The 23,797-nt window shown below is 40.4% G+C and overlaps 1 protein-coding gene across 1 annotated transcript in view; it reads right to left on the bottom strand.

Annotated features, from left to right (window-relative positions):
• Positions 1 to 23,797, bottom strand: part of MYO1E (myosin IE) — a 220,890-nt gene that overhangs the window by 85,263 nt on the left and 111,830 nt on the right. Inside the window, exons 4-5 of the mRNA XM_019968752.2 lie at positions 20,868 to 20,962; positions 3,351 to 3,438 (exon numbers count right to left, since the gene is read on the bottom strand). Of these exons, the coding sequence (XP_019824311.1) occupies positions 3,351 to 3,438; positions 20,868 to 20,962 (183 nt within the window). The remainder of the gene's footprint in view (positions 1 to 3,350; positions 3,439 to 20,867; positions 20,963 to 23,797) is intronic.

Here is a 23,797-nt window from a genome sequence, read left to right as displayed (position 1 = left end):
TACCCCAATTCAGTGTCAGGCTGAAAAGTACAAAACACCCCATGGGCAAGACAGCTCAACAGATACGAGTTGATGTTGGAGAAGGTTTTGAACCAGTGAGTCATTCCTTGTACTTCTAATTATTCACATGCTATGGTTAAACATGTTCCAGAAATAACAAGCCTTTGGCTTGTGCTCTTTAGCTACTGACTAATTTCAAGCCAAGAGTTCTGTATCATTGTCCTCATAGGAAAACAGGAAGAGAAAGATCAACATTAAATGTCTGCAGTCGGGCCACTAGGTCGTCGTCCATAGCAAATCGGACGAGATGAAGGCACTAACCACTGATTGATTCTGCAACAGCCAAAGTGCTTCTCTGGCACCCCCTGAACATTCTGAAGATCAACGAGAACTGGAATTCCATCCACTGGGCACATGTCATTAGCAATGGGCACAGAGAGCAAATTTTGGGTGGTTCCTCCATGGAATCCATTTCAGAGTTTAGAAAGATATTTCTAAGCAGCCTATTTTCCTTTAAAAACTCATGGATTTATATGAAATTTGCTTTTGTTCGTAAAATAATTTTGACTTTGTGGGTTTTCGTTAATCTTCTGTATTTGTTGTTTGCTGGCCAAACATCCCTACACCATTTACCAACGCTTCACTTTCTTGTAGGGACAGAAAAAAAGAAAAGCTCTTCTTTGTCTCTTTCCCTCTTTAATGACTGACTTTTAAACTGAAAATCTTTTGCACGTATCCATCTATCTATTCATCCATCTATCCATCCATCCACTTTCAGGATGGCCAACAGAATTTTGTGGCATGTGGTAAGTATACAGGGGGAAAAAAGAAAGAGCAAATTAAAAGAGCTTGCTCCAGGTCCATCTTCTAGAGACAGGGTATGGCCACACAAATGGAGAAAAGCATATGGACTGGACCACAACAATTTAAGTCCTAAAGTTGCACTCGCTGTCCAACATGGAAGCTGCTGAGCCCATGCAACACGGCCAATCCCAACTGGGATGTGCTGTAAGTGCAGAACACACAGTGGAGGCCAAAGGTTTAGGATGCAAAAGAATGTAGAGCATCTCATTAATTCATTAGTAATTACAGGCTGAAATAGTATTGGGATATAGTGGGTTAACCGAAATATATTTTAAAAGTTAATTTCATATGCTTTTCACTTTTTTTATGTGACTACTCAAAAATTTAAAATTATGCATGTGACATCCACCATCTTTCTATTGGACAGTGCTGCTCTAGATTTTCCTTTCATTTGGTAAAGGAGGCCACTCTAAGACCTTTCTACTCTACGTAAGGAATACTGACCTCTGCCTGAAGCATTCTGATCCCCCAGGACAGAATGGAACACTATTGATTTAGTAGACAAAGCCATAAGGAAAAGAATTCCAATGTCTTTTCAAAGTCTACAGCTGACGATGGCAATAACATCATATTAAATGATTCCAAGTAAAAAATTAATCTTCAGAGTGAAATCTACCCTGGATCATAATTTCTAATTAAAAAAAAAAGTTCCCAGAGGTCTGAGCAAGTGATGAGCACTGCGAGTTTGGGCAGTTCCTGTCAACCTTAGCCTTCATCACCATCACCCACTGCTCTCTGGGGATAGGCTTCCCCAGCCCTGCTTATGCTGCTTTCAATACCACAGTGAGTAAAACTAAAGGCAGATGAGGCCGCATCTACCCGTCTTCACACTGTCCTCTTGGATCTGCCCCTTCTCTGCCATACTATGTGTGTTAGTGGATCAGTCATGTCCGACTCTTTGCGACCCCGTGGTCTGTCCACGGAATTCACCAGGTAAGAATACTGGAGTGGGTTGCCATTCCCTTCTTCAGGGGATCTTCCCGACACAGGGATCAAACCTGGGCCTCCTGCATTGCAGGCAGATTCTTTGCTGTCTGAGCTACAAGGGAAGCCCATCCTTTTCTTTATCCCTCTCCCGTGTCCTCATTCTTCAGGGTTTCCCCCCTTCTCCTAATGTTTTCCATTAATACTCTAATCCTTCTTTATTTTTTTCTTTCCTTTCTGTATTTTAAAAACTTTGCAAATTTTTAAAATTGGAGATGTATTCACATGGTTCAAAAATCAAAGGTTCACAGCCACTCTCGCTTTCTGAGATGGCCAGCATGCTGCCTATGGAGTATATATCTTTCTAAATAAACCCACCTCTTACCTATCAATGAAGTAAAAAATAAAAGGTTCACAAGGGTCTACATGGAGAAATCCCTCTCCCCTAGTCTCCCAGTTTCCTCCTGAAGAACTCACTGTTACCAATTTCATGTGTATCCCTCTGGAGCTATGCTATACATATCTAAACAAATGTTTTATAAATACATGCTCTTTTTTCTTCAAATGGTAGCACATTGTATATAACATTCAGAGCTTTGCTTTTTGAAATTCATGATATATCTTGGAGATCAATCCTTATCAGTACATGAAGCTTCATTTTTATGGTTGCATAATATTCTAGTCTATTATGAACCACAAATTATTTCCCCAGTCACCAACTGATGAATATGTTTCTAGTCTTCTCCATCATCAAAAAATGCCACATCAAAGAACTTTATACATGTATCATTTTGCATACATTTCAAGACACCTAAAGGATAAATTCTCCCAAGCAGAACTGGTGAGTCAAGGGTGTTTGCTTATAGATTTGAAAAACTTTGCTGACATGTGCCCCACAGAAGTGTACTGGTTCATGTTCCCACTAGTAATGTGTGAGAGGGCCAATGTGCCTATATTTTTAACAACAGAGTGTTTTAAACACTAGAAAAAATGTGTTATTCTGACAGTTAAGAAACAGTTTTCAATGTAGTTTTAATTTGCATTTCTCTTACTATCATGGGGATGAACACATTTTCATGTTCTGAGTGAATGAAAGTCACTTAGTCGTGTCTGACTCTTTGCAAACCCATGGACTATACAGTCCACGGAATTCTCCAGTCCAGCATACTGGAGTGGGTAGCCTTTCCCTTCTGCAGAGGATCTTTCCAACCCAGGGACTGAACCCAGGTCTCCCGCACTGCAGGTGGATTCTTCACCAGGGGAGCCACAAGGGAAGCCATGCGTTTTATGAGTCACTTATATTTCCTTTTCTATGAGATGGCTTTTATGACCTGTGTTTATTTTCCTCTTGGATTTGTGACCTTTTCCTAGACTGTATACAATATTAATTATACAGCAGGCATCTCCATCTCATAATATGCTGTTTCTCTGCAGATTTCAAATTTCTTGGTTATAAAACCAGTGTCTTCTCTGCGGAAGAAAAAATCTTTTTCAAACAGCAAACGGAGCCCTGTCCTCTGGCCCAGCACCAAGTCTCAAAATGGGCCACAGCACCAACTCACCTGGACTTTGGGGCCTCCCCCAGACACCCTGGAGATGTAACTCATGATGTATTTGGCAGCCACTGTCTTTCCAGCACCACTTTCACCACTAAAGAAAGAAAGACAAAAAGACTCACCTATGAAGTGGCTCATGACCAGCTCCCTCTCCTCTGAAAAGACTCCCCGCCCCCAAATAAAACTCTAGAAGAAAACTGGTAAAAAGGAACTCAGTTTAAAAAAAAAAAAAATCACTGAACTGGTTAAGACTAAATCACAACCAGTGATTTAATCACAGTGAAATCACAGCAGGATCAGGTTACCTCTGTGACTTGTATGATCACTATTAGCATGGTGTGTGGGCTGGGGGCCTGATCATCACCACTGTGATGGGAGAGACCGTCCAGCATTCTAAATGCCCAATAACAGAAGACATGATTAGGACATTACAGAACATCAGAAGGATAGACTAAACAGATTACAACTGACAGCAAGACTGTAAACATGAGGGGTGAGGGGGAATCAAGCACACAAAGCAACGGTACGTGAAGCAAATCAGATTCAAATTATATGTAAAAAACTGTAAAGAAAAAAACCACACTAAAAAAACAAAAAAGGCTAGAACTAGAACCACAAAAGATTAGCAGAGGTTGGTAAAGGAAAAGATATCCTGGGAGACTTCTTTCAGTTCATTATTTTCTAAACTTTTAGTAATCCTGTATTTCTTCTTAATTAAAAAAAAAAAAAAAAGTAGATATGCTCAGGTTTCAAACCATGTGCCATGAACTGAGAACTGATGCAAGCAACTTTATTTTCAAGTTCTAAAATTAAATGATGAGGTAATATTAATCACATCCTGCATAACAAAGACTGCTTCCGCTTGGTGGCCTTACTGCATGGGGAAAGCCTTTTGTTAGCACCATAGAGTCAGATCTTCAAAAACCCCGTTTCTTCCTTCAAAATCCCCTTGAATCGATGACAACCTCAATTCAAAACAAGCTTAAGTCAGTCAGATTTCTCATCTCTCTACAGTGGCCTTTGTGTTACCATGATAGAACTAATTGGAGGAAAAACTTTGTATTGTGTAAAATAATGATGAAATTAAGTATGAAAAATTGAGGGTGCTGTGAGTTCAAAAGACATTTTTTGTGTTTGAATTTCTTTGGACTAATATATGTTTAATTAGAGAGACTATGGGAAAGAATGAGAGAACCATCCTCTGTGAGGCCCTCTAAAGGTCTAACTCCATCAACAAACTCATTCAGCATCCTAATATTCAGTTCCTGACTTCCAGGTCACATGAGTATGGAAACCAAACTGGTATTTCATAAGATATGGCGGCAAGTAGAAAGCCAGTGAGCCTGGGATGATGTGTCACGCCGATTACAGAAGCCATGCTCACTCACAGGCATATTTCAGTGCCATGAGGAAGTTATCTGTTCAAATGGCCCATGTGATCAGAGGATTTATACCCTAGATCCAAGGTCAAAACATGCACTCTCACTCATTTGAAGCACAGGTTTTATCAACAATGAAACTCCATTTTATAATGTTGTAAATAACGTGAACATTTAAGAACACTGGAAAGTCCAAGAGTATAATGGTACAACCAGCCTACCCACATCTCTATGTCTCCTGCATCAGGAGGTGGTTCTTTACCACCAGCGCCACCTGGGAAGCTCATATACTATTCAGTTCAGTTCAGTCGCCCAGTCATGTCCGACTCTTCGTGACCCCATGAATTGCAGCACACCAGGCCTCCCTGTCCATCACCAACTCCTGGGTTCACTCAGACTCATGTCCATAGAGTCAGTGATGCCATCCAGCCATCTCATCCTCTGTCATCCCCTTCTCCTCCTGCCCCCAATCCCTCCCAGCATCAGAGTCTTTTCCAATGAGTCAACTCTTCGCATGAGGTGGCCAAAGTACTGGAGTTTTAGCTTCAGCATCATTCCCTCCAAAGAAATCCCAGGGCTGATCTCCTTCAGAATGGACTGGTTGGATCTCCTTGCAGTCCAAGGGACTCTCAACACAGACATAAAAAATGAATAGAAAACTATGTGGCAACACAAAGGCAATGCAGTTAATGTTGAGTGGCAACATAAGCAGAAGACACTACCTATGATAGCTTACAACTATGCAAAAATAACGTATGGACAGGAACCACAATGGAACAAGGCAAAAAATAGTTCTGACTTGTTGGGCAGCTGCTTTTTGGGTGACTCTTGTTTCTTTTGATGTAATTTCTCTTAATGTTTAAAGTTTTGGAAGAAGCAATTAACCATATATTACATATTTTTAAAAACAGCATTTCCAGAAAAAGTGAGATTACACATCACAATGATAATCAACAGGATTAATTTCTTTAGATTATTTCTATGTCACAAGGAAATGGCAAACCACTCCAGTACTCTTGCCTGGGAAATCCCATGGACAGAGGAGCCTGGTGGGCTACAGTCCATGGGGTCTCAGAGTCGGACACGACTGAGCGACTTCACTACTCACTATGTCACAAGTACACACCTTTCATATTTAGAATTCCTTAGAGAAAGCTGTGTGTATGTGAAAGAGAAAAGAAAAAAACAATCCTATGAAAATTACTGTACACCTTCATACAGTGATGCCCCTACTCTTTCTCTTTAGACATAAAATATTTTGTGTCTTTTGTTGAAAGGGGAAAAAAAAGAAGAATAATGAAAGTGACTCATTTCATATAATAAGTAGGCCAGGCACAATAATAGAACATCTACATTCTCAGTAACTGTGATATTTTTCAGAAGATTTAAAATAATTAGTCTGGCTGAACACTGATCGGAATTTTCATTTCTTGGTTTCAATTTACAGACCCATAAAAAGAAATTTTATTGATCAGAGGCCAGTACTTTGCTCAGAATATGGTGTAAGAATGGAATGTTACATAATTACTTGAAGCTTACAATATATATATATATATAACGGTAATTATGTTGTCCCTTTGAGAGAAAAAACTTTCTTTCCCTGGACTAAAAACCCACATTAAAAGAATGTGAAGGTATCGGATTATATAGCATACCTGAAATTATCTGCTTTGCATCTCACAACAAGGAGAGCAATTTACTCTGCTTATGATTATAAGCAACCTCTCTTAATTGCCTTCACTGGACTTCCAAAGTGGACCAAAAAATACTCTAGAAGTGTGTGTGCCTTAAAATTAGAAAAATGCCCCAGTGGTCCCTAAGTCCAGCAGCCTACCACAATCCTCAAAGTACTTAAAGAAGTGCCCATGTCTGGTCTGTCTTAAGACCTGCTGAATCCTAGTCTCCAAGGATAGGGCCTAGAAATAATTTCTAACAAACCCCCTAGTTCTTATATTGCTGGTTGGGAATCCGCTAAACAAATGTAAAACAAAGTCAAGACAGACTTCACAGGAATCATCAATTCAAAGAGGAAATAATGTAATGTTTCTGTGTGCATCCAATATACAAATGGAAACATTTGCTAAAGTATCAAAGAAATGGAAAGAATGTTCAGGGTGAGGGGGGACTATTAATGATATACTAATAACTGGATTCAGAGACTATATTGCTATTCTTAGTCTGAAAGTTATTCTTCGCTTAATAATGAATGGTGTTTTCAATTCACTTCAACTGATTCTAGCAAATTTAAAAATATCTCAGGCCTTATTTTGAGGGGAGACATCTCATAGAATAAGTAGTCACCCATTCCTTCTATCTCCCTACTTGCTAGTCTCAAAAAATTTCTTCTGGCTCTTACCACACTAGCTTTTGTTCCCTTATAACTGTTCAAGTTAATGTAACTGAAATGTTGCTCTGCCAACTTCACATGTATTTGCACTTTATAAAGGATAAAAATTTTATTTATTTATTTATTTTTTCCTAATTTTATTTTATTTTTAAACTTTACATAATTGTATTAGTTTTGCCAAATATCAAAATGAATCCGCCACAGGTATACATGTGAGGATAAAAATTTTAAATAGAAATCGTATGTGCATTTGTTTACCCAACAAGCACTAAATGCCTCCTCACACTAAGGGCTGGCTGGGGCTGGAATGAGATGGGTCTCCTGGAATGAGAGGAGCCTACTGCACCAGGGGAGGTCAAATGCACTGATGCTGTGGTAACACCATGCAGATAGGGGTACAGTTTTAGGGATTGCTGAGCTTGAATTAGGAAAAGATTCCTAAAGAAATTCATAAGCTAAGTCAAGTCACTACTTACATCTCAATGAGACAGGTTACAGTTAGCCAGGTAGGGGAGGGACAGAGGGAAGATGTGTGAGTAGGCAAGCATTAGAGGGTGCCGTTCCTGTCTAGAATGAATGGCTGATAAGACAATGAAGTTACGAAAATCCCCACTGGGTCCTACTTTCCTAGACCTGATTTTATGTGTGTGTGTGTGTGTATACATATACATATAATTATTATTAAGCTTGACTCCTATTTCAGAAGGTATAATCCAAGGGTAAAAAACACAGCGATAGTTAAAATTTTTTTGTAATTCTAGAGTTATAAAGGATAGACATATTAGGGACTGAAAGAATCCGGAAGATGAGAAATAACGCAAGTTCCAAGGAAGATTAGAAAGCAAACTAAAATTTTGCAGTTTTAGTTGCCTATCTGAAGGTTTCCAGGGCTGGAGAGAAAGGGGTGATGATCTGTCAGAGCCTGTAGTGACACTGAAAAATATAACCCTCAAGTACATGCAATGGCTGAATGCATAAAATACAAAATCAAGCAGAAATGACTGAGCAAATGATAAAGATTCATTAACATCATGAGGATAAATAAGACTGACTTCTTCCAAATCAATTAGTATTGTCAAGCAGACAAAATTACCACCTAGAGTCTGCCAAGAAAATGGCCCCAGGGCAATGCTCACTGTGGCCCAGGCCTGATGCACTAGGAAGAACCCAGTGTTTAGTCTGAACATCAAGTTTGAACCCCAGCTCAGCTACTTGTTAGCTCTATAATCCCTTTTACTGTTACTACAGTAAAAGGAGTTAATTATTTATTAAAATAGATATTTTAATACATCACCCCTTAACAGTTAAAAAAATTTTTTTATGTGTGTTTCTTATTCAACAACTTCCCCTGTATTCCTCAGTGGAGGACAGGGAAGCCTGACATACTACAGGCCACAGGGTCATAAAGAGTCAGACACAGCTTAGCAACTGAACATTAATCCCCATTTTGCAGATGAAGTGACTGAGGCTTGCAGAAGTCACATACTTTCTACAGAACAGAATAACAAGTTTGCCCTGTGACTCAAAACCAGAGATCTTCTCACTGTACCCCATTACCATGGGTGGTAACAGATGACTAACCAGACAAGCTGACATCTTCTGGCTCAAAGCAGCCAAGTGGACAGAGTATAACAGTGGAGCCAAGCAGCCCTGGCTTGGTACATGGCTTCGTCACATTTCAAATCTGAGATGCTTAACATGTTTTGCTACCTCTCAGACTCAGTTACCTGATCTGCAATAAAGGGGGTAATAATACCTAGTTTGTTGTTTAGTCGCTCATGTCCGACTCTTTGCAATCCCATGGACTGTAGCCCACCAGGCCCCTGTCCATGGGATTTCTCATGCAAGAACACTGGAGTGGGTTGCCATTTCCTTCTACAGGGGATCTTCCCGACCCAGGGATCAAACCCACGTCTCCTGCACTGGCAGGGGGATTCTTTACCGCTGAGCCACCAGCGGAAGCCCAAATATCTAGTTTCCTAGGTTGTAAATCAGAGAAGGCAATGGCACCCCACTCCAGTACTCTTGCCTGGAAAATCCCATGGACGGAGGGGCCTGGCGGGCTGCAGTCCATGGGGTCACTAGGAGTTGGACACGACTGAGCGACTTCATTTTCACTTTTCACTTTCATGCACTGGAGAAGGAAATGGCAACCCACTCCAGTGTTCTTGCCTGGAGAATCCCAGGGACGGGGGAGCCTGGTGGGCTGCCATCTATGGGGTCGCACAGAGTCGGACACGACTGAAGCGACTTAGCAGCAGCAGCAGGTTGTAAATGATACAAGTAAAGGATGTTAAGATACAAAGCAAGTACTTGAAAGGGGGTTACTATTATGGTTATAGATAATATATAAACTAGCTAATGAGCTGGGCTTCCTGAATAACACGCTTCAATTCAGGGTGGTAAGTAAGATTTTCAGGGAATCTGGGATAAAAGGGTAAACTTGAGCCACAGTTCTTCAAGACTGCAGACAGAGGGCAGTCCTCACACAGATCCTATAGTCAGGGTGTGAGATGACTGGGCCTCCCAAAGCCAGGCCAGAGGGACAGGGAGTTTCTAAGGATGCTGGTGCTGGGATAAACAAGAAATTGGAAAGAGTTCCAATGCTAACAATAAAAGGCTCCTGAAATACATCAAAGACAGGAAGACAGCTTGAGAATCCATGAGACACTTGATAGGGCTGAGGCAGACAGCAGAGATAAGACATAACTCAAATATTAGAAGTGATCTAATTTTCTAAAGTGTTTAAGTCTTTAATCTTTACTCCTGCAAATCTTAGGGATTGCAAACTCAAAATGTTTCTTGAAGCAGACATTGTCACTATTGAATCTAAGATTTCTGAACTGTCTCTTTTTCCTCTACGAAAATTCTCAAATTCAGCCACTAAATCTTATTGATGTGCCTTCAAAACATCTCTCATGTCTTTATTTGTTCTTTAAAAAATAGTTCTTTGTCACATGGTCAGGATACAATCTAACAAGACTTTGCAAACTGGTGTTGAATACATTAAGGACAGGATAAAAACAGCTGCTTAAGAGTATCTCAAGCAAAAATATTAGAAACTGGGGAATTTCCTGGTGATCCAGGGGTTAGGATGCTTTCACTGACACAGGCCTGGGTTTGAACCCCAGTCACAGAAGTCAGATCCTGCAAGCCTCACCATGTGGCAAAAAAAAAAAAAAAGAAACTACACCAAATGCGATGCTCTTAGATCAACATCATATATATTTTTAATGCACCAGGGCAGCCGATGCAGGCCAAAAGCGATAGGAATTCACTTTTGATGGCAGCAGTAAAGCTGCCACATAAATATTCTCCAAGATCCCGTAAGTCTTTACAGAAGTCAGTTGGCAAAGGCTGCAGAAATGCCTCTGGCTACAGTGCCAAGGTCTAGTCTGATGATACAGAGATAGTAGAGAATAAGAGAAAAACCTGTCACTTTCCCTTCTCATCTCATATTATTTTATTAAATATATTTACATAGATGTCTCCAGTAGGTCCAAAGCTACCACAGGCATGACTCTAAAACACAAATCCAAATTCTGGATTCCAGAGCACAGAAGACTACTGGGCTAAGAAGATTTAGGTTGCTCATTTACTGGGTTCACAGGTGTCTGCCTATGTCTTCAGGTGCTCATCATTGACAAGGGTTGATACTAAGGGAGCTATTTGTAGCTTTCTGTTGGCACTGCCTGGGGTCCACATTCACTTTCTACTCCTTTATTCCTTCACAGGGTTATGGAAGGTCACACATCAATTTCCTCTTTGCCTTTCCAACTCAGGTCAGGTCCTCATCATCTTACATCTAGACCTCCATATTTGCTCAAGAGTCCATCTCTTTTCTACCCACAGACTCATCTTTGTGAACCAGCCTCCTGGGGTAGCATGTCTCTGTTCAGAGGCCTGCAAGACATCCCTGAGGCCCGAAAGCCTGTCCGTAGATTACCCAGCCTGTCATTCAAGGAGGTACATGTCACCCAATCAACCGTATCTCCCCAAATCAACCAATCTTGTGTTACTGCACAAATGCCATATGGCTGTTATACAGAAACAGAAGGGGGAGACCCAGTTCTGGCCCTCAAGTAATTTACAAGGACTATTCGTCAATGTAGATTTTCTTTAACCACCACACTGATGTCCTCCTCATGTTCTCCCCATTACATGGTTTGGGTTTCAGAATTTATCAAGCCATCAATGTTGTCTTCGTTCCACCCATCCTATATGGAAGACTCAACCCAAGTCCCAACACCTCTGTGACACTTTTGCTATTTATTTCAGTCCAAATCAATCTCTCCCTTTTCTAAATGCAAACAGCACTTAGAGCTAATTTCAAGCTTCAAAATGATAAACATGTATTATGTGCAACAGAGAAACATAAATTTCTAGTCAGCAAGGATTGAAAATCTACTGAAAATGAGTGCATGCAAATTTTAAAAAGTGATAATAATATTAACTAGGTGGTATAAAACTCCTAGTAGAGAACATAGGCAAGACATTCTCTGACATAAATTGTACCTATGTGTTCATAGGTCAGTCTCTCAAGGCAATAGAAATAAAAGCAAAAAAAAAAAAAAAAAAAAGTGACCTAATCAGACTTACAAGCTTTTGCACAGCAAAGGAAACCATAAATAAAACAAAAAGACTGGGGAAAAAATATTTGCAAACGATGTGATCAAAAAGGGATTAATCTTCAAAATATACAAACAGCTCATGCAGCTCAATGTTAAAAAAACCAAACAACCCAAATGAAAAATGGGCAGAAGACCTAAACAAACATGTCTCCAAAGAAGACATACAGATGGTCAACAGACATGTGAAAAGATGCTCATCGTTGCTAATTATTAGAGAAATGCAAATCAAAACTACAATGAGGTATCCCTTTCACACTGATCAGAATGGCCATCATTTAAAAAGGCTACAAATAACAAATGCTGGAGAGGGTGTGCAGAAAAAGGAACCTTCCTATACTGGTGGTGGGAATATAAATTGGTATAGCAACTACAGAGAAGAGTATGGAGGTAACCTAAAAAACTAAAAATAGAGTTGCCATATGATCCAGCAATCCTACTCCTGGATAGATATCCAGAGAAAACGATAATTCTAAAAGAAATGTGAACCCCTATGTTCTTAGCAGCACTATGGAAACAAGTATTCATCAACAGAATTGATAAAGAAGATGTGGCAAGTGTGTATGTGAACACACACACACACACACACACACACACACACACAATGGCATATTACTCAGCCGTAAAAAAGGATGAAATAATGTGATTTGAAGCAACATGGATGGATCTAGAGATTACCATACTAAGTGAAGTCAGAAAGAGAATACTATATGATATCACTTATATGTGGACTCTGAAATATGACACAAATGAACATAGCTACGAAACAGAAACAGACTCACAGACACAGAGAACAGACGTGGTTGCCAAGAGGGAAGGGAGGTGGGGGCGGGAAAGATCGGAGGTTTAGGGTTAATAGATGCAAACTGGTATAAATAGGATGGATAAACAATAAGGTCCTACTCTACAGCACAGGGAACTATATTCAATATCCTGTGATAAACCATAATGGAAAATAACATTTTTAAAAGGATATATTTTTTAATATCACTTTGCTGTAGAGCAGAAATGGACACAACATTGTAAACCAACTATACTTTAATTAAAAAACATATTAAATAGGTGGCAAAAATTAGGGGTATATGAACTGCTACTGAAATTCAAAGGATGAAGAAATCACTAGGTTGAAGTAGATGAGAACAGCCTTGGGTAGGAAAATAACTCCAGACGGGGAGAGTACTCTGGGCGAGAGACAGAAACAGCTCATAGAACTCAATATCAGAAAAACAGACAACCTGATTTAAAAAATGGGAAGAAGAACTGAATAGATGCTTTTCCAAAGAGGAAATGCAGATGGCCAACAGGAACATGAAAAGATGCTCCACATCACTAATCATCAGGGAAATGCAAATCAAAAACACAGTGAGATTTCACCTCACACCTGTCAGAATGGCCATCACCAAAAAGTACACAAATAACAAGTGTTGGCAAGGATGTGGAGAAAAGGGAACCCTCGTACCCTGCTGGTGGATATGTAGGTTGGTGCAACCACTGTGGAAAACAGTATGGAGATTTTTCAAAAAGCTAAAAATCAGATCAGATCACATCAGTCACTCAGTCGTGTCCGACTCTTTGCAACCCCATGAATCGCAGCACGCCAGGCCTCCCTGTCCATCACCAACTCCCAGAGTTCACTCAGACTCACGTCCATCGAGTCAGTGATGCCATCCAGCCATCTCATCCTCTGTCGTCCCCTTCTCCTCCTGCCCCCAATCCCGCCCAGCATCAGAGTCTTTTCCAATGAGTCAACTCTTCGCATGAGGCGGCCAAAGTACTGGAGTTTCAGCTTTAGTATAACCCACCAATTCCATAATTCCATTCCTGCGTGTGTATGTATACGTATGTATGTATATATGTGTGTGTGTGTATATATATGAAGTGAATTGAAGTGAAAGTCACTCAGTCATGTCTGACTCTTTGTGACCTCATGGACTATACAGTCCATGGAATTCTCTAGGCCAGAATACTGGAGTGGGTAGCCGTTCCCTTCTCCAGGGTATCTTCCTAATCCAGGGATCGAACCCAGGTCTCCCACATTGCAGGTGGATTCTTTACTAGCTGAGCCACGAGGGAAGCCCAAGAATACTGGAGTGGGTAGACTATCCCTTCTCCAGTGGATCTTCCCAACCCAGGAGTGTCTCCTGCATCACAGGCAGATTCTTTACCAGCTGAGCTACCAGGGAAACCATATATATATATATAGAGAGAGAGAGAGAGAGAGAGAAGGGAATGGCAACCCACTCCAGTACTCTTGCCTGGAGAATCCCATGGATGGAGATAGATGCTTGGTGGGCCAACAGTCCATGGGGTCACTAATAGTGGGACACGACTGAGCAACTAACACACATATATCAATTAGAAAAAGATAAAAAGATGCATTGTATTCCAGTGTTTACTGAGCATTATTTAAAACTGCCAAGACACGGAAACAACCTAAGTGTCCGTCAACAGGTCAACAGATGAACGGATAAAGATGTGGTACACATACACAATGCAATACTACTCGGCTACACAAAAAGAATGAAATTTTGTCTTTGCAACAACATGGATAGACTTGGAGAGCATCATGCTAAGTGAAATAAGTCACACAGAGAAAGACAAATACTGTACGATCTCACTTACATGTGGAATCTAATAAATACAAAAAACTAAATGTAACAAAAAAGAAACAGACTCACAAAGAGAACAAACTAGTAGATCAATGGGAAGTGGGGAGGGGAAAGATAGGGTAGGAGAATCAAGGGGTACCAACTGGTATGTATAAAGTAAGCTACAAGGATATACTGTACAATATAGGAATATAGCCAATATTTTATAGTAACTGCATAACCTTTAAATATTGTAAATCACTATATAATATACCTATATATGCTACTGCTAAGTCACTTTAGTCGTGTCCGACTCTGTGTGACCCCATAGACGGCAGCCCACCAGGCTCCCCCGTCCCTGGGATTCTCCAGGCAAGAACACTGGAGTGGGTTGCCATTTCCTTCTCCAATGCAAGAAAGTGAAAAGTGAAAGTAAAGTTGCTCAGTCGTGTCTGACTCTTAGCAACCCCATGGACTGCAGCCTACCAGGCTCTTCCATCCATGGGATTTTCCAGTCAAGAGTACTGGAGTGGGGTGCCATTGCCTTCTCCGATTGTACATCAACTATACTTCACCTTAAAAAAAAAACAAAAACTCAAAGCCAAGGCTTAGATGGAGGTCTCTGCTTGACAAAACAGCCTGTCTTCTTTCTTGATTTCTTTCTCTTAAAATTCAATTTGCTGGGACTTTTCTGGTGGTTCAGGGGTTAAGAATTCCATTGCTAATGCAGGGGACACGGGTTCTCTCCATGGTCTGGGAAGATTCTTCATGTCTTGGAACAACTAAGCCTGTGCGCCACAACTACTGAGCCTGTGCTCTAGAGCCTCCACGCTGTCCATGTGCCATAAGTGCTGCAGCCCACGTGCCTAGAGCTGGGCTCAAGAGAAGTCACCACAATGAGAAGCCTGTGCACTGTGACTAGAGAGGAACCCCCACCAGAGACGAGCCCATGCACAGCAATGAAGACCCGGTGCAGCCAAACTTTTTTTTTAATAAATAAAATTCAATCTGTTACACTGACTTCTATCCAGAAACAGTCAGCTGCCAGTCCATCCTATCACTGCATTCACCTCTTTAGAAAACATAAGATTGGGAGGAACTGATAATACTGGTTCTATGTACAGCATCGTCCCATCTAAGAGTATGCATTTCATGGCTATCACTTTGTAATGTACAGAAATACTGAATCACTATGCTGTGCATCTGGATCTAACATAGTGCTGTGGGTCAATCACACTTCAACTTAAAAAAAATCGTAGGGGAGGGAGGTGGGACAGGGGTTCAGGATGGGGAACACATGTACACCCATGGCTGATTCATGTCAATGTACAGCAAAAACTACTACAATATTGTAAAGTAATTAGCCTCCAATTAAAATAATTAATTAAAAAAACATAAAATTTTTCTTGTTACTTGAATATAATTTTCTTTTCAAATACTTCTTTACTATAAATGTATCTGATCTTCATTTTCTTCTATAGCAAGATTTAAAAATGCATAAAATATGTATTGTCATGGAAATCCCAAATATTTCTCTCTAAAGTGAAATGCATTTAACAAAAAATATTTATATATATACATTATTTAATAAAATGTTTAATAAGTCAGATTTTTAAATAAATGAATAATTTATTTTAAAATTAAAAATAGATAAGTAAAAAATAAAGGGTATTCATTTCATCATGTGGATAAGGTCATATAGCAGGGAAATCGGAAGGTCAAAGTCTAAAAGGAACACCAGACAGATTAGATCATCATTAATTTTTAATTTTCTAATTAAATGATACTAAAAATTCCTAGTCTCTCCAGATATGGCAGAAGGCCTTTGCATAAGGAGCAGACTTCTTTTCCAGCCTCCAGGAAGGCTGGTTTTGTTTTCTGTTCACAAATGCATTCAGGCAGGCAGCACTGAACTCAGCCCTGGTCGAACCCACACCCAGCTCTGCCATCTCATGGCTGCAAACTTGGGCTTCTCTACCCAGAACAGCATTCCTCTGCCTTCCAGTTCCCTGAGCATTATTTGGAAGAAAGAGTTCCAAAACCCCCAAACCTCAGAGACTTCAGAAGTCAATCAGTTCATTCACAAGGAAGAGAGGACCAGACAACTGTTAACTTTGCTGCCCAGGATCACAGAGCGGGTGAGAGTGAACCATGGCATGCCAGAGATAGCAAAGCTACTTTCTCAAAGCAGACAAAGCACAGCTCTTGGGTAATATAGAATTAACACAGAGAGAGGTCAGGCTTTTGGGAGGTAATTCTAGGAGGTAGTTCTCTAGGGCCCTGAAACATCCTTCCTGACAGGAGAGTCTCTATTTGCCTGGGAGATTTGGGAACTGGACAAAGGTTTATGAAAAGAGCTTTGGAAAGCTGCATCTAAGTTGTGACTCCTGGAGGACATGGAGACTACACATATTAGCTCAAATCTTCAGGACGGGTGGAGGCTACAGGTCAGTCATGCAGGCAGCATATGACTGAGCCCAAATAAAACCTCTGGACACCAAAGGCCCAGGTGAACTTTCTAGTTGGCAATAGTATTGTCAGTTCCCACGCCATAACTGGAAGGACATAACACTGTCCATGGCTCCATGGGGGGAGGAAGCCTGGAAGCCGCACATCTGGACCCCTCCTAGACCTTGGCCTTGTGTCTCTACTTTTTCCTACTTCTGCTTTGTATCCTTTTGCTCTAATAAAACTGCAACCATAAGTCCAGGGCTCTCATGACTTTTGTGAGTTGTTGCAGTAATGAAACCAAGGAGGTGGTGGGAACCTCGCAACTTGCAGCTGGTGTCTCATGGAGAATTGTGCCTTTCACATGTGAAGTCTGGCTTGACTTGGGCAGTTAACATCAGAGGTCAAAGCAGCTCCCTGTCCTGCCATCTCCTGTATCTCTGCCAGCACAGAGACTGCAGTAGAATTCCCTGGAGCAGGGCCTTCAAGTCTTTGCCGCTTGAACACTGAAAAGAAGGCTCCTAGAAGTGGCCACATGTCCTGCCTCAGAGCAAGTGTCTCCTGTAGGACCAACTAAGGAGATCCGAGAGAGGGAGAAAGGTGAACTAGGAAACACGGAAGCAGCTCCGAACTGATGAAACTCATGCAACAAGACCATTCCCCTTCTTCTCATCTTACTAGGGGCCCAGGAGAAAGGAGAAAGGGCAAGGGAATATGTTAGAAAACTCAGCCTAATCCTCTCGCATTTAATTTGAGTCAAGAAAACAAGTCCCACCTCTCTACTGGCCAGTGACTTCCACTTGGGAACAAACAGAAGCATTTCCAATTCAGCAACCAGACTCATCAACACACAAGTGTCCTTCCAGAAGGCTTAGCCGGAAGCTAATTAAGAATTTAGATCTAACTTTCAATTTACAGAAAATTGAAGGAATTAGAGAAATGAGACCATGAGGAAGCAACTGGACCAATCTAAAAGGTGTCTATAGGAAAACTGGGTTGTTCTCTTGACCAAGTCATTGGGGGGAAAAAAAATTGGGAGAAAGGAACTCTGGTAAGATTAAAAAAGTGACTCATTACCAAATGCAGCCAGTGTTCCTTGATTTGCATAAACTGGCAAGAAAGGACATGTTTGCAACAATTAGAGAAATTTAAATGTGGACTGTTTATTTATTATTTAGTTGTGATCATGGTATTGGGGCTAAGTTAGAAAACATTTTGAGATGCATATAGAAATATTTGGAGATAAAATATCATGACGTCTATATCTTAAAATGCCTCAGTATTCCTGTTTTATAGTTTTGACTTTGGAGCCATGTAAATCGTTGAAACAATTTTAAAACAAAATGAAAAATTTAAACTTCTAAAATGAAACACATGGACCTAACTGTAGGTCAAATTGGCATGTTAATGACACAGAAAAGTATTATGTTAAGTGACTTTTAAAATCCAACATTTTGACTGTACATCCTAAGGACAAAAAAGAACAAAGAAATTTTAAAGTGAAATAGAATTGCTACAAATAATGTTGGTATTGTTATCTTGGAGCATTAATAGAATTATTTATTTGCTTTACCCCATTATTTACTACACAATATATCTTTTATAAATATACACTTATTTGAGTATAAGTATATACTTAATTATTTATTTATAATTTTATGCACAGACATAGTATAGTGCAAATAATTCTAACAGTGTCATCAGGAACCAAGGTTTTCAGAATAAGAGAAATGGCATCCAAATATAAAATCCAAATAAATAAAAACTCTATAATCTTACAAATGAACTGGACATTATCAGTGTGAATTGATGGTTCATGTTTTTCTTAAAAAGTTCATATTCCTTGTTTTTGTCCTCTGAGAAGAACAAGCAGCCCCATTAACACACAGCAGTGAGCACTCTTCATCAGTAGACTGACGGTCTCTAAATACCGTTTCCCATTAAAATGAGCCCGGGCTTTCTGATGAAATGGCTGAACCTAAGGCTTGGCAGAAAATGTACAAGATAAGCCTGGAACATCTTATACAAGAAAACTATCAAAGACTACTGGAGTCACATCAAAGGGACAAAGGAGCCAATACAAAGGACTCTCATAAGCCAAAGGTAGGACTATTTGAACCTAAAAGAAAAACTGCAATGTAGTTAAACAGGTAAGGTATTTAAAACCCACCAGTATAGAATGATACTTAAAACACAAACATTATACTTTGGGAGTCTGCTAGGGCATCAACTTATTGTCTCAAAAATTAGTAAATGAAAATAACAAGTCAAGCTTTTTATCCAATTTTCCCATCTAGATTGTATTTTATGATAAACAAATGAGAACTCCAATTAATAAATTAATATAGAAGGAATACAATTAGAAACTTATTTTCCAACCATTAATTAAATGATTGTGAAATGAGAATTTATAATAGATGGACTCACTGGAAATCTGAACATCACAAAAAGTTAGCCAAACAGGCATTAAGTGCAAGGCATCAATGATGGAGCATTTTTGCTAAAAAATTGAAATTGAACCTAATCAAGCTTTCAAAGCCTGTCAATTTACAGGAAATATAGGGGATACTGCAAAGTCATGGGATGCAACTAGCTGTCATCAGACTGCAGAAAATTCTACAGGACAAACCTTTTTCTTTAACAAATAAACACCAAGAAAACAAAAAGAATAAGAGAGAAGTATTAACAATTATAAGACCTGAGAGACACACAGCTAAGTATGAAACATGAGCCTTTGAAACCCAAATAAAAATAAATCAACTGTAAAAAAAAAAAAAAAAAAAAAAGAATTTATAAGACAATCGTGGAATTGGAATACTGATAATATTAGATCATACTGAATGAATTACTCATTTTTTTTCAGTTGTGATAAGAATGGTCTTTTAGAGGTATACCCTGAATTACTGACAAATTAAATTACTTTCTACCTAGGATTGAATCAAGTGGGGGCAGAGTGGGAGGACTAGGTAAAACAGGGTTGCTGCTAAGTCACTTCAGTCGTGTCTGACTCTGTGCAACCCCATAGACGGCAGTCCACCAGGCTCCCCCGTCCCTGGGATTCTCCACGCAAGAATTCCGGAGTGGGTTGCCATTTCCTCCTCCAATGCATGAAAGTGAAAAGTGAAAGTGAAGTCGCTCAGTCGTGTCCAAGTCGCTCAGTCGTGTCCGACTCTTAGCAACCCCATGGACTGCAGCCCACCAGGCTCCTTCGTCCATGGGATTTTCCAGGCAAGAGTACTGGAGTGGGGTGCCATTGCCTTCTCCGAAAACAGGGTTGGCCATATATTAATAAATGTATAAAGTAGATGAGAGATACAAAGGGCTTATTATAATACTTTTCGTAATTTTATGTATGCTTGTAAATTAAAAATAGGATTTTTTCCTTTAATTTTCATTAAAAAAAATTAAGAATTAAAAAATTAAAGCACTAAAAAGATGAACAAAATGTTAATAACTGCCAAGTTCTAAGTGATGGAAATACGGATTGCTTGTGTTTTCTGTATGTTTGAAAATGTTTGTAACAGTAAACAAAATTGTAAAAGCACTTCAAGCCAGTGAAGACTCAGAGCTGGGTCAGGTTAAAAGGACTGCGAAATATAGCTGTGGATGCCGAATGCTGGCTTTGACCAGTAATGCCTTCAGAAAATTAAAAGCAAATAACAACAACAAAAACCCCCCCCCAAAAAGTTCAAACTTGAAATATTAAGGAAAAAGGACCTAGAAAAAAGGACTCCAGCTGACAAAACAGTGACACATGCTTACTATACTTGTAACATAAAGGATCTCCAATTCAGAGTAAAACCACAACACAATCCAAAATGGGAGGGGAAGTGTCTTGAGATTTTTATTTCCGGGCCTGATGACAATCAGAGAAAGACTGAGCTAGAACCATGTGCCCTAAAGCCTTAATGCTTCAAGTGACATGGGTACAAAAAGCAACCTCGTGGAAGCTCGAAGCTTTATGATTTGAAGTTATAAAATACACCAAGGCAAAGCTAACAGGCTGCTTGTTACTCAGATACATTAACCAGACTCTGAAATGAGCAACTATTGCAAAAGCATCGCTCATTGACAGCATCCTATGTACAGCATGATCTTGTGTTCCCTGGACCCAAAAATGTTCTTTTCCATACCTGATGATGACACACTGGTTCTCTCTGTCAATTATCATATTTCTGTACATATTATCTGCAAGAGCATAGATATGTGGTGGGTTCTCATACTGTGCCTAGAAAAGCAAAACAAAACCATGGTCAGATAAAAGCAACACATTTCTTCTCTCGGCTTTGGAAATGAACATGCCATTGTATAGGCTTAAAGGCTGCATAATACAAGAATCATAAAGTTGCCAAGGTCCTGAGGAGGTACACCCAACACAATGAAGACGGAAGGAATTTGGAAGGACTTTTCTGTAGGCCTATGAGTGATTCAGCCTTCAGACATGGCCCACGGTCTTCAGGTACTCCGACACCAAGCCCTTTTACCCGCAGCACGCCTCTGCAGGCCACATTCCATTTCTAAAGGTCTCTGAAAGGCATGTGGGCAACAGGTCTTAGGAGAGGCCTACTAAAAACCTGGATCTTACCTGTACTAAATCAGAATTTCTACATTATTTTTTTTTTTCCCTAAGAGGCAAGTTGGAGATCTTGGGACCCTAGAGGAAACTGAGACTATTAGAATATAAGGAAAAAAACTTATTTTCCTTAGAAGAAGGCAGGGGGTGTGGTTCTTTAGAGGGATAAACAGGTTTGACCAGTTTGTTCCATCTCAACATGGAAAAGCAAAAATTCCTAGCACACCAAGAGAGTGGGTTTGTACTTGAGTCTCATGGGATATCTGAGCTATGCATAATATAAATCCACCAGGAAGTTCACTGTGTCAGGACAACTTCAGCCCTGCTTTCTTCAGTGTCTTGGCGCTTCTACCACTCCCACCAAAGTCACTAAAAAGAAAAACACTTCATATGGTGGAAAGCTGGAGAAAGAACACCCCTTAAATTTACGACTATGGAACAGAAGAGTGAGAAGACATTTAGACTCTGTCCTTCCCTTCTCTGGTCCCCATCTCTACAGTGGGGATAACAAGGTCCATGCTATCCACACAAGGTAATTGAGATAATGCACGGGAAAGTAATTAGAAAAGGTTAGTGAAACACAGAGGGGTAAAGTAGAATGTACTGCATTCTAACTTTGAGTTTTATTATATAACAACTTACTATATCACAAGGGGCCTGCCCCAGAAATGGCCACTCATCGCAAGCTCTGGCGGATCAGAGCTGAGCGACAAGGAGGGGTGACTGCTTTGATGTCTGCACCCAAGTTAAGCACCGGTGTATCCAGTGCCCACGGCTCCCTATGTGTGAATAGGGGCCCCAGGAGGGAAACTGCCTAGTGAGGTCTAAAACTCATTCCTGGGACTGTTGAGCTGGATAATTCTATAAAGGGACAAAAATATGTCATCCCTGCCTTCACTTTACAGTCAAGGGGATGCACGGATGGGACTGCAGGATACTCATTCACGATTACATTTAATACCTCTCTGGAAATAGAGGAAAAGAAAAGAGAACAAGGGAATTCCCTGCCAGTCCAGTGGTTAAGACGCTATGCATTCACTGCCGGGGACACAGTTTCAATGCCTGGTCAGGGAACTAAGACCTCACATGCCACATGGCACAGCCAAAAGTAAAAATAAAAAATGGAAATAGAGTGGAGTGAAAGCTGTGAGCAGTGGAGGGAAAGGAGTGGGCAAGTCACTGCCCAGTAAGGCCTCAAAGCCACTTAACTAGTTATACTTGACCTCTGTGTATCACTATTTTTCCAACTGGTTTATCATCTCTGGGCTCATGGTATTCTTCAGCTACTGATGAGAATTATCCCTGGAGGAGGGCATGGCAACCCACTCCAGTATTCTTGCCTGGAGAATCCCTTGGACAGAGCAGCCTGGTGGGCTATGGTCTATAGGGTCGCAAAGAGCCAGACACAACTGAAGCGATGGAGCATGCATGATGAAAATTGTAGGGCAGCCACAATCAGGTAGCCTCTACCTGATTCTGCCCTTGCCTGAAAACCCCTGAAAGTCACTGAGACCTGACATCATTTCTAGCTCCAACACTCAATAGATTCAATTACTTCACCTCTATGAGCCTCTGTTTCCTCATCTGTGAAATAGGCATGCATAGTAATACACAGCCAGCATCCAGGACTGCTTTATTATTGCTGCAAATATAAACATAGGACCTGGCACTAATACCAATTTTACAACATTCTGTTGCCATCAGCAGTTAAAAATAAAAATATTTTTTAAAATTCTAGGGCATTTCTTTAAAAAGAACTCTTCAAAAGATGAATGGTCTAAAAGGGACTCATGCGAGAACGCTTTTCAGAGAACTGGAAAGAAACAGCACGAATACACAGCGCTTCCATCCACCCTGCCTTGGCTGTCACTGCAGACTCCAAGCCAGCTCCGTCGCGGCTGCCCCAGGGCCCTCCTGATCAGGGCGCCAGGGCAGGGCCCAGCCTCTGCTGACAGTGCTTCCCTTGTGCTGGGCTCCCATAAAGGCAGCATTATCAAAGGTCTTTCGCGTGGCAGCCTCCTTCGGCTCCAGCTACCAGCACCATTCATCTGGCAACAATGGGGTGGGCTCTTGCTCTGGGTAAATTGCCTTCCACTTCAACTGATGAATTTGTGTGGGCTCCCTTTTGTTTGTTTTCCAGGGGTCAGGATTAATGAACGCTCTTGTGCTTCTGCTGCAAAGGAAAGAGGGAAGGAAAAAGATGTAGAGATGGGCAGGCCTGGGGAAGTGATGAGCCAGAGAATGAAATATATGAATTAGGATTACAGATTCTATTTTTATGTCACAACTGAAATGGCTACGGAGCTGGGCCTGAATAGGGATGAGGGTGTCACATTAATAAGTGAAATAAAAAAAGATTTGCTTTTTATGTTCCAGTCATAGCCACGGTTTCAGTGATTTGGAAAGAATGGTTCCCATTGCCCAATTTATATTTTTTACCAGTTACTGAATTTTTTACTCTTTAGAGTTTTGTGACATATGTGGAAGGAG

Source organism: Bos indicus, chromosome 10, assembly GCF_029378745.1.
Source record: "Bos indicus isolate NIAB-ARS_2022 breed Sahiwal x Tharparkar chromosome 10, NIAB-ARS_B.indTharparkar_mat_pri_1.0, whole genome shotgun sequence".
NCBI classification, from domain to species: Eukaryota; Metazoa; Chordata; class Mammalia; order Artiodactyla; family Bovidae; genus Bos; species Bos indicus.
This window is presented reverse-complemented; position numbering and strand designations above follow the sequence as displayed.